At 40.4% G+C, this 11,404-nt stretch overlaps 2 protein-coding genes across 2 annotated transcripts in view; both read left to right on the plus strand.

The window, feature by feature from the left end:
- Positions 1-4,611: 4,611 nt before the first annotated feature.
- Positions 4,612-11,404, plus strand: part of LOC110068378 (large ribosomal subunit protein eL37A-like) — a 125,642-nt gene continuing 118,849 nt past the window's right edge. Inside the window, exon 1 of the mRNA XM_020775756.2 lies at positions 4,612-4,625. The gene's annotated coding sequence lies outside the window, so the exon portion shown is untranslated. The remainder of the gene's footprint in view (positions 4,626-11,404) is intronic.
- LOC149113792 (fibroblast growth factor receptor 2-like) lies at positions 4,740-10,860 on the plus strand. Its single transcript, XM_089287462.1, has 4 exons — positions 4,740-4,774; positions 5,537-5,633; positions 7,583-7,682; positions 8,504-10,860. The coding sequence occupies exons 2-4, from the start codon at positions 5,557-5,559 to the stop codon at positions 8,633-8,635; spliced, it is 309 nt and encodes a 102-aa protein (XP_089143588.1). The 5' UTR covers positions 4,740-4,774; positions 5,537-5,556; the 3' UTR covers positions 8,636-10,860.

Here is an 11,404-nt window from a genome sequence, read left to right on the forward strand (position 1 = left end):
TTTTTTAATTTTTAGCCTGAGTATCAGGCCCGGGTATCAGGCTTTTCGTAAGTAACGGGGGAATGGGAAGGAAAAAAGAACAAAAAGCTTTCCTCCTCCCCTCAGGAGGGCCTGATTCTCAGATTTGTCGTTGTTACAGCTGTTGTTAGATCGAGCTATGTTTGTTATATAAACGGCGACTTTGCTATAAGGGTTTGCTCGTTACCGCGGGGCACTTATGGAGTTGCTTTCGGTGGCCATTTTCTTTTTCTGATCGAGCGAACGTCCAGGGTGTATGAGAGACTTACTTACTATGAATGTTAAAACGCACTTCCGTACTCCGCATGGTTAGCAGTATCTTTATGATTTAGGCCAGACGACGATCGAATAGTATCCCATGATGCAATTTTCTACGTGCGTGACGCAGCATCGAAGTTAACATGGATTTCAGCGTGAAATAACGTGGTTTTCTCCGCGGTTTATTTCTTATTTTTATCGCAGTAAAAGGTTAGAAAAGTGCATTCTTTAAATCTTTGACGCGATTATAATGATTTGTAAGTGTTTTAGAGCGCGGCCTTATTATAGTGTTCTTGTCGTTGATCGTGTTATGTGACTATTCGCATCACAAAGTGTTCGTTGACCCGTAACAAGGTCATGAATATTCGCTTTTCTTTGCACAGTATGTTGATGTCTTCGATTTTTGGGCATCACGCCACAATATATAACCATAATAATGATTCTTGGCAAAGTAGTACCGAGAAGTACCCACATTTTGATGACCTTTCAAGCGATCGAAGTGGACTGAAATTTCGTAACATACCAGTGCAATTACCAGTGTTGAGTGTGTGAATGTCTGCTTCAAGTCTCAGTTCGTTTGGCGCTTTATTCTCGAGCTTGGTCATCTTTTAGAGTCAAAATGATTATTTTCGAAGATGTTTTGGTTACTATTCTTTCCGAAACTGCAAAATGCTCAGCAGTGATAACTAGCCTTAATAACGGAGTGTTTAACTTCGTAAATTTCAACAGTTCAATGGAGCCGTAATCAAGAGATGTCATGCAGCAAACGGTACAACACGGAACAATCCTACTAAGAAGCGGACAAGAAATGTCAAAAGAAAAATCAGAAAACCCCTTAACTTCTCTTCGGAGAATGTATCTGTTGTAACTTATTCGTATCACTGACAGAGCTTCTTACCCCAGCGAATAATTCGTCCGTAGCTAGGCGAATTCACAACAACCACAGGAACGAGAGCTCTTCTTCGTTCGTCCATGCTTTCCGCATAGCTTATATGTATTTCTCGACAGACCAACGAAACACAAGTAAATCCCTTCACTGTAACGGCAAAATTCTCCTTCTCCTTTTTCGTATACAATTAGAAAAACATAAATTTCTCAAGTAACATTACCTTTCTTCGGAATTTGCTGAATACTTTTTGATAGTATCAACTTAGGTATCAAGGAGGACGACTTATTGCCTGGGTAACCATGATTACACAGACATGACACGTGTGGTGTAGCAGCCGCGTTTTTGGCACGAAATTTTTTGTTACTTTTACTTCTCTTCCATATCAACGTCCAACTCACAACACCTGTGCTTCAACATATGTTTTTGATAACCTATCAGTTCAGATTAACTGTGATTTTGGAGAAACAAAGATCACTGTTATTAGCTTTCCTCATATAGAGCGGTTCTCAGTTGAGAGTCTAAAGTAATTAGACCATTACTTTGGTTTTGGTTTTGGTTTTACTACAGTTCGAGATTAGGTGCGAAGTCTAATTGGTAAGTACATACATACATACATACATACATACTTTATTGACTTTCCCTTTAGAGGCTTTTCAAAGACAATACAATAATAATTTAAAACTACTTAAAAACTCTAAGATTCATTAAGATTAATTAACTAGAATTAGGAATCTATAAAATCCTTAATAAGTTTACGTTTAAGATAAAACTTAAAAGCAGACACTTTCTCGAGAGTTTTTAGAGAGCTATCCATGGGGTTCCAGATACTGACTGTTCTGTAGTAGAACATTCTCTGACCGCTGGCAGACTTAAAAAGAGGAATGTTCAGCATTTGTGAACTTCTTGTGGCACGTCCGCTTATTTCTCCTCGCTTACTGAACTGGAAAGACAGATACTCCGGCACGCGAGATGTTAGACATTTGTAGGAAAGTAACTGGTAACTGGTTTTGGTTTTGGTTTTGGTTTTACGACGCTCAATTGAAAACCGCTCTAAAATAGTTCAAAATTACCGCTAAACATGAAAAATGTAAACTTACGTCTTATGAACCAAGGTCATTTTGTTATGAGCGACTTCGGCGATAAGAACAAGACGAGGTAACGTCCCAAGACTAAACAAGACTTATTTTTCAACAAAGGTCATCATAAATTAACTGAATTATTCGTTATTCAACCGTCTCGAACGACAAGATTAGCTTAATTAATCCACAATTCAAAAGATCGTTCAGTCAAAGTTTGTCAGCCGATGTTCAGTGATGTTGTGTACCTCTTGGACTCGCTCTTTTGATTCTTTATTTCAAAATTAACTTAATTAGATTAGTTTCCTTACCACAGTGTCACCTTAACTTATCTCCTTGCTTCCTTCCATGGTGGATTTGTCCAAAAGGCCGTCGAAGTTTGTCGGCTTTAGAAAGTTCCTTACTACACGTGCAGACTGAAGCTGCAGACTGCTCGTTTTTAAAAAATATGTCGTCACGTGACAAACTTGGTCTAGCAGCCACGCTTTTGGCGCGAAAAATTCGCGTTTGCTAGCTCCCTGAGCTACCTGAGAACAGGTGAAACATTAAGTCATTAGACTAGGAATATTTCTACTCCCCCCTGGATGGGATGATAGTCCATTGCAGGGTTACCCCCAGCATTAAATTCGCCGGTACCCATTTATACACCTGGGTAGAGAGAGGAACTGTGAGAGTAAAGTGTCTTGCCCAAGGACACAACACAACATTATGTCCCCGGCCAGTGCTCGAACCAGGTCCGCTCGATCCGAAGGCGAACGCACTAACCATGAGGCCACCGTGCCTCCATAGCTTGTCTCATTGCATGGCTCCAATTACAGCCACAGTCGGTCTGTGGCTACGATTGCCTTAGGGTTTTAACACTTGTCTCAAAATCTTTCAACATTTTTTGTGTCCTAAGCAAGTCGGTAGACTTGATTTACACGAAACAACTCGCGTCGTGGACTTGTCATAAGGTGCGACCAAAGTTTTGCCGTGTATATTGCCCCTTTGTACCGCAATTGGGATTTCAGACCGCTGGGGCAACCAATCAGCACAGTCCTTTTCGTTATGGACGAGCTTGTAGTTAAATACAGTGAACAAAATATTTGCTCTCAAAATGTACTTTTCTCTCTCTTTATAGGACCGTTGATGATCATCGTGGAATTTGCCGAACATGGCAACCACCTACGTCATCTTCGTGATCGCCGAAAGCAAAATTACGAAGACATGAACGAATACAGCTAAATTAACCAATCAGAGCGCGCGCTTTGCTTTAGTTATGTTATAATTTCTCTTTGGTGTTTTTTTATCTTATTAAACTGTTATTTTCAGGTTTCCTACCATTTAAAGGTAATTTTGTATGTGGCCAAAATAACTCAAAATACCGTGACTGAGATCCTTTAAGTATATTTCCCTGTCGCCATGGTATACAGATGTTTCAATATTGTTTTTTGGTTGCAGTGCGCTCATAGAGACTTAGCTGCGAGAAATGTGTTTCTCGGAGAGGGAATGGTAGCTAAAGTCTCGGATTTTGGTCTGTCACGTGATATCTACACCGACAACGTCTACGAAAAGAAAACAGCGGTAAGAAGACCATCTATAAATCGCTCTCATGATTGATGCAATGATTGATTATTAGTTAACTACATGAAATTTAAACATCTCAGTGTATTAGTAACAAACGTGCACACGTATTGTCCCGGTTTCCATTATTCCAGCATTTTTGGCGCGAAACGAATAACGTCACGTTAAACATACGATATAGATAGGTCATAGTTTGCAAAGTGGCTATGTTACACTCGAGGCGAAATAAAGAAGCGAGTTGTTCAGTCGACAAGGAGAACGTTGGTTCACCACGAGTGAGTACTTGATGAGTTTCTGTGTTTTCTTTTACAGGAATCGCTAAACTTAAGAGCCATAATTGTTTGAATCGGATATTATCATTTTATATGTTCAAACATTCCAGTGCAACATGAGGCTGCCTGGCTCCGCTAGCCCCTATCGTTATTCCAGGCAGCCAGTGCTCTAATTTCTAATTTCTTTTTTTCTGTAATTAGTACAAGGCAAGAGAGAGTGCAAATAGAGATTGTTGTTGTAGCGTGAACGATAGTGAAATTTTGACGTAGTGCGGTGCAATGAAAATAGCAATGAGCTTATCTCATGTTACCAAGTTACTTTTCCTTTCGTAGTTTTACTGAGCACGAAATTATGATCCCTCCAGAAAAGTCTTATAAAGAAATACAGTGGAACGCTGTTTATCCGGTCACCAACGGGCCACAAAAGTTTGGCCGTATTAACGGAGTGGCCGAATTTAAGGGGTTCTTTAAATAAGAAAATGAGTGACTGACGTTTAGTTCGGGCCAGAAGAAAGTGGCCGTAATAACGAGTTCGCCGCATTAATGGGGTGGCCGCAAGGCGAGGTTCTATTATATAACCCAGGGCTTACTATCGGAATTCCCTTTATTCATAGTTTCTTTGATTAATCCGGGCTTATAGGCTGTTTTGTTTCGCAGATGGTCGTTCGGTGTCCTACTTTGGGAAATCGAAACCGGAGGTGAGCTCTTCTACCTCGTGAGAATTAATATACAGCTTTAGCACAAACGTTCGTGTCGTTGTGTCACGGAGACTTTCCTCTCAATGCAAAGATTGCGTGACCATTGGTTACCAAACAAAAGCGAAATATATACTATCACTGCGGAATTTATCATGTACGGGCGTGACGATTTGGTGCTCTCTAAAATAAGTTGGAATTTGTTTTGCCTTCCATTCATTCCATTGTCTCCCTCTCGCAAGCACTGACATTTGTTACAAGGATGATCAAAGCAGAACTTGCCTTAAGGTTGTTTTTCTATGATTTCTGGTGATACAGTTACCCAGCCGTACGTAAGAAAACAGACTGGAATCGAATTTTGTGTGATGCAACAGTCGCAGGTTTTTGGCACGAAAATCAAAATTATGATTCCTCTTTCGGTACCTCTTGGTTATAAAATGGCCTGCTTGCAATCAATAACATGCAAGTATTTAAGGAGCTCAGTCACGGTATTTTGGCCATGTACAAAATAACCTGAAATTGAAGGAAACCTGAAAATAGTATTTTTCTAAGATAGGAAAATACCAAAGAAATAATAACAAACCATAAAGGAACGAGGATGGTTAAGGATGGAAAAGCTTAACTCGGATTACAAGCGACGAACTTGAAAACTTTAGGCTAAACTTTTCAAGACACGCAAACCGTCCTGTAGCTCCTTTAAAGAATATGTCATTGATGTGATCACCTCAATCTAACCTGCACGTTGCTGTGATCTTCGTTTTATAGGCTGTGCGCCATACGCCGGGATGGTTTTAAACGAATTACTGACCAAGCTGAAAGCGGGACATCGTTTGGAAAAACCTCGTTACTGCACGGACTGGCTGTAAGTAAAACGACAAATGTACAATAGACCGCGATGCACCGCATAGATAATCAACGATACAATAAACAAACCAAGATCGCAACTGCGGCGAGAACGGCTTACGTACTTTGCATAACACTGGCCTGATGCACGTGCATTATAAACCTTGGTACATTTCATGACCGTCCTCTGCCAGACACCAACGTAGTAAAAAATGTTTCGCTTATCTTGGTCAATATGAATCACTATGGCTCATTTTTCGTATTTCCATTTGAAATCGAATGCTGGCATTAAATATTTAGTTCGAGCAAGTTTTTCGACCGATTGACATACTGAACAGATCCAGCTTACTACGAATTTTGAAGGTAACATCTAAATTCATTTTTTACTAGGCGTCGTCCTCGTCCTCGCCGTCATCATTGCTTAAGCTTACTAATATCTTCGTGAGTTCACATTCTTGTTCTCAGAGTTACTCGTTTTTTTCCCTTTTTCACCGACCGCGTTTCTAAAATAACAAGGCTCTTTGGACGAGAATGGATGGAGGGGGGGGGGGGGGGGGGGTTGAATGCATATGCGCAGTTATCATGGAAGGTGAAACATAATATATGCTAATAAGACTGAATCGATCACGACAAAATATTGAAACGCCATTAAACACTATAAAATTATTACAATACAGATAAAAAATTCCAAGAGGTACAAATTCTTTTTTTTTTTAGAAACAATGCATCATTGATTCTTGTAACTGATTTTAATCCTCGTCACTGTTAATCACCTTTTTTCTTTCATTAATAGTGACTACTGTCCAGCAAACTTTTTATCTACCAAACTAAGCTAATTTTGGAACTTTTCGCCATCTCCAAAGCAAAATGACTTGCGAGTTATCGCGAAAATGGTAGCAAAGTTTAATTCAAGATCACAGCATTGAGCAAGAAATGCTGTGACTGAAGCAAACCGTATCTTACAATTATGTTTTGAATGCCTATTCAAACTTTCAAAACGGTCTAAACGATTGAGAGAAAACTCTTGTCAAAATATGGTCATCCAAACTTCACATCACATACCTGAAAATTCAAAATGGCGGACAAACCATGCTATATCAGTCTCGAGCCTTCGGTCCTACTAGCCAGCGACAGGTTCCTGTTGCTGGCCAGTAAAAGCGAAGGCTCTTGAAACAGGAAAGAGGACAGGAGAGAGCGATTATCTTACGAGGCTTAGGGAGTGCTGAAAACATGGCATACATTGTTTGAGATATAAAAAGTGACTTTCCTTCCTTATATCGAGTTATACAAACACAAAAGGAAGTTTAAGAGAACTAGAAATGTGTACACTGTCAACAGGCGAGCGTTTTGAGTTCTCCCAAACTTTCACGAGTGTTTCTATTAAGCAATTGGATTATGAGCTCGAGATTTCTATCAAGTGATAGTTGACGAGGGCGCAGCCCAAGATTTCTATCACGGATAGAAATCGAGAACGATAAATCTAATTGTTTTAGTATAAATCTACTAGTCGTTCAAAACTTTATCTAAATCCTCTTCATACACCTCGAAAACGCAAAGAAGCAGCCGTCATTATGTTAAGAAGCGCACACTGCTACGCTACTCACTATCTATCACAGAATAGCTAGTGAGTAGCGTAGCCAATCAGAGAACGGCATTCGTAATAGACCGCTAGTAGATTTATACTAAAACTAGATAGAAACACGGTACACGTTTCCTATTTGACTTGACAGATGTACAGGGACAATGTTTTCTATTTCTTTTAGTAAAAATTGTGAGAAAATCAAAGGAAAATTACTCGTTTATTTCAATTACCAAGACGCAAATTCTCTCTGGTTGTCCGGCCTGAACATTAAGGCAACGGCTCGTGGTAATTCTGTGTTTCTGTCGAGTCGTAGGAGCACGGCTTTCAGCGGGCGCTTTCTTTCTGCATCGGTGTTGTTTAAAGAAAGTTTTTTTGCCTTTTCTCAGATACGCTATAATGCTACGTTGCTGGAATGCAAATCCAAAGACGAGACCAACATTTGAGGAGCTGAGTGATGAACTCCATCGAATGCTCAGACAAGAAACGGTAAGTTGACGTTTAGTCTTAAACTCTCGACTCGGACCAAGAAAATAAGGTAAATTAGGTCAGAGTTCATCACATCTCTCGCCCTTCGTCTTAAAAAAGAAAAGGAAATGGAATTCTCGTGCAGGAAGCGGGCCGCACTGTAGAATATAGAGCGTGCAGTGTTGTGACATTTGTGGTGAACCGCTAATGTGTTTCTTAAATTTGAGATGGCATGAAAAAAGTAAAATCTATTGATTTTAAAGACAATTTACCTTTACTTTTTCTGTGAAAGTCCTCGACGCACTCTAAATACTGTATTTTGTTTGTAATATTCTTTACCTAAAAGGTTACAAAAGAAAAATTTCATGAAGGCAATAGCTCTTCTTCTGCCTACTCTTCGGCTGTAATCCCTACCTTCGCTGAGGTGATCACTGTTTGGATGTACACAAATGCTGTAATTTTTTGAGAAAATTATTTTCCTAAAAGTATTTATACAGATTACATAGAGGTCTTTTTACAGCAAATTATTAACTCAGTACTTATTAACCGGGAGTGGGGTCTTTACGGGAAAATCTCAAACCGAGACCTTGCCGTATACGAAATGACCGAGGTTTGAGGTTTTCCCGTGAAGACCGAACGTTCGAGGTTAATAAGTTGTTTATTAGATGGCTTTTTGCTTTGGTTTTGGGAGAATAGTGCCCTAGAGCTAGCCAATCAGAGCGTGCGTTATATCGGCTACGAACACAAGCCATATAATAATTGGTGTTGTTGATGTTATTGATACAAGTAAACGTTTGACATTCTTGAACTCGAGTCTATAAACGTATTTTGACTCTTTGCAGGACTATTTAGCTCCAGAAGATTATGGAGAAGAACCAAGTTATATTAACACCTCAAGGGAAAACGTTAAGTCTACTTCTGAAAGCATAGCTGCTATATCTGAAAACCAACGAGACGAAAAGAAACAGTCTTAGTTATATTTGTCTTCCACGATAGTTTATGTTTTTCAGTTTTGCGTTAAGAAGAGGTAGCATAAGCAAAGCGCATGAGCGTAAGCAACATAAGGAGACTTAGTAAGGAGCTGTTAAGAGGAGCCATTTGTCGGGATATTTTCGTAGCTTTACCAGGGGCGGATCTAGGGGGAGGGTGTAGGGGGTGCGCACCCCCTCCTCCTTGAGATGAAGCCTTCCTCTTCGTATCCGCTTTTAAAATTTGTTTACCTCACCAGTCAGTTACATCATTCCTTAGTGCTGCACCCCTCGTAAAAACAAATCCTGGATCCGCCCCTGCTTTACTATGTCTGCGTCTGTTTCTTATGCTCATGTGTTAGACTCGTCCACACTAAGCCAGAGGAATTTGACAACGGAGGTTTCCCTCCGAAAACGCATCAAATGTTTTGCGTCCACAGTGCGCCGGAGGAATTTAAGAACACAACAATCACCAGTCATTTTGCATCTGTGTTTGAAGAAAACTCGGTCAGGGAAATCACGTGATTATCGTGACGCCATCGTTTTCGAAAAGCTCCGTTTTCAAAGTGTTTTCCGTCCACACGAAAACATGAGCCGGCGTTTTCAAATCCCTCCGTTTTGAAGCGTTTTCGAAAAAGCTCCGTTTTCGTGACGGATTAGTGTGGACGGTCGGCCTAACCGGAGAAAGTAAGCTCCGTTTTCAAATTTCTCCGGCGTAGTGTGGGCGGGGTCTTAGTGAAAACTAGCCTTGAGTGATAGGACGTTTACAAAAAGGCTAAGATAACCTGATAGTGCGTCCGCCAAGAGGATTAGGAATTAGAAAGAGGTTTTCTGTTTTTTTTTTATAGTTAATTTGCAGAACGAGCACCAGTCGTAGGCGAATTCCCGTCTTTGAGAGAATTGATTGAGCTCACAGCTTTTGACTTCAAAGTTGCTAAGCAGCATTGACATACCCCCATTGCTTCATGCTTGAAACCAGTTTCCGAACTACTTGTTAGGGCTGGAACTATGTTCTGATTGTATAACAACAATTAATGAATGATTAATTGTAACTTTTCAAGTACTTTCAAGGACATGTTCCGAAAAACCGGCCTTTGTCTCCTCGACTGAATTAGAAATAACGGTATTTTTCAAATTAAATTCCAAGTGTCATGAGTGACTTCATGCAAAATTTCCTTTTAAATTTGTGCGATGTCTGTCTTCTGCACTTTCTCCCACCCCTTCCCCCCCAAAAATATTCAAGCCCGTGCTTTTGGAGATTTGCACTCATGACACTTGCCTCTCATACAGCATAGTACCAGGTTTGTTTTTACATCGCAAAGGTGTACAATTTTATCTAACTAGGTTTGCTTTGCAAACCTTTTGGCTTGTCACGCAGCATTCCAAACAAAAACCAACGGGTGACCAGCTAAAGCTGACTGCAAAGTTGACTGTTGACTATTTTATTCAAGTGTTTGTAAATTCTTCCCTCGTTCGAGAGGCGTCGAAGATTCCACTCTGATGCGGTAGCCTTACAGCGAGCCTCTTATTGGTTGTTATCTACGCGTTAAGTAACGACCAATCAGAAAGACCATAGAGCTTCTTTAGAGCTACGTCAGAACCTCTAATTGGTTGCCATCTACGCGGCAAGTAACGACCAATCAGAACCACCATGGAGTCTCTTTAGAGCTATGTCAGGGCCTCTGGTTGATTGCTATCTACGCGCCTAGCAACGACCAATCATCACTACGTCACCAGCAGGGAACGTTTCGGCAACGACTGAACGAGCGAATAGCCTTTTTTCAGAGGGTTCTGAAAGGGGTGGGGGGGGGGGGGGGGGGAGTATAAATCCCATTCTCTAGCCCACTGTTTCCTCAAATCCCATTTCCCAGTCGATTTTTTGCCAAATCCCATTCCCATGTCCATATTTTTGTTTGTGATTCCCGGTCCCAGCGACCCTAACTCAGTGAGAAAATAGCCAAATTCCAGTTCTCATTTTACCTCGTTAAGGCCCCTCTTTCTACTTAGGCACTGACATAAATAATCGAAAGTAAAATTTTTAGTTTTCAAAGTTGCAGTTATTACCCAACGCAATAGTAGGAAGAGAGAGTGGAAATCATTTTTCAAACAGAAATTATGTTACTTAGTACCTTAGATCTAAACAGGTATAGAAGTTGTAATGCATGAGTTGTACATATGAATAGAAAATAAATGGCGTCATTTTGCCGTGCGCCGATTTGTAAAAAAACAAACATTGGTTTTATTATTATTTTTTAATCTCAACTCCCAACGCCCAGAAACATTGGGTGGGGGTGTGCGGGCCGCTTCACAAAACCCTTACCCTATTTTTAACCAAAATCTGCGATTTCCCCTGCCCTATGTATGACCTGACCAAAAATTCGATACCCTATTTATGATCCGACCCTTTGATCAATACTCTTCTTCAGACCTGCCTTATAATTAGTTACCTAGTTCAGATGTGAAGGACTATTGTTGATGGTCTTATCGATAATGATGAAAAAGTAGTTTCTCCTAATAAAACATACCAATTCAAGACTAGAATGCAAACACCATACCCTATTTGTGACCAAAATGGCCAAAATTAATACCCTATTTTACGACCAAAACGGCCGAAAAACCCTACTCTTTGGGTCCGCACATACCTATATAGCCCATATAAGAGAGTCCCCCCCCCCCCCCCCCCCCGCCACCAGGATGGAACCACAACCCATAAATCTAATAGACTTGTTTCGATGTATCAATTGAAATTCTTACTTAGCCCTGGGACTTTGAAGA

This window comes from Orbicella faveolata, unplaced genomic scaffold (genome assembly GCF_042242905.1).
Source record: "Orbicella faveolata isolate gen_17 unplaced genomic scaffold, um_ofav_v1 contig_14, whole genome shotgun sequence".
Classification (NCBI taxonomy): domain Eukaryota; kingdom Metazoa; phylum Cnidaria; class Anthozoa; order Scleractinia; family Merulinidae; genus Orbicella; species Orbicella faveolata.

Coding starts and splice junctions, on each gene's coding strand:
- LOC149113792 (XM_089287462.1), top strand. CDS start 5,557: ATGGTTTTAAACGAATTACTGACCAAGCTGAAAGCGGGACATCGTTTG. Junction 5,634..7,582: donor CGTTACTGCACGGACTGGCT/GTAAGTAAAACG, acceptor GCCTTTTCTCAG/ATACGCTATAATGCTACGTT. Junction 7,683..8,503: donor GAATGCTCAGACAAGAAACG/GTAAGTTGACGT, acceptor GACTCTTTGCAG/GACTATTTAGCTCCAGAAGA.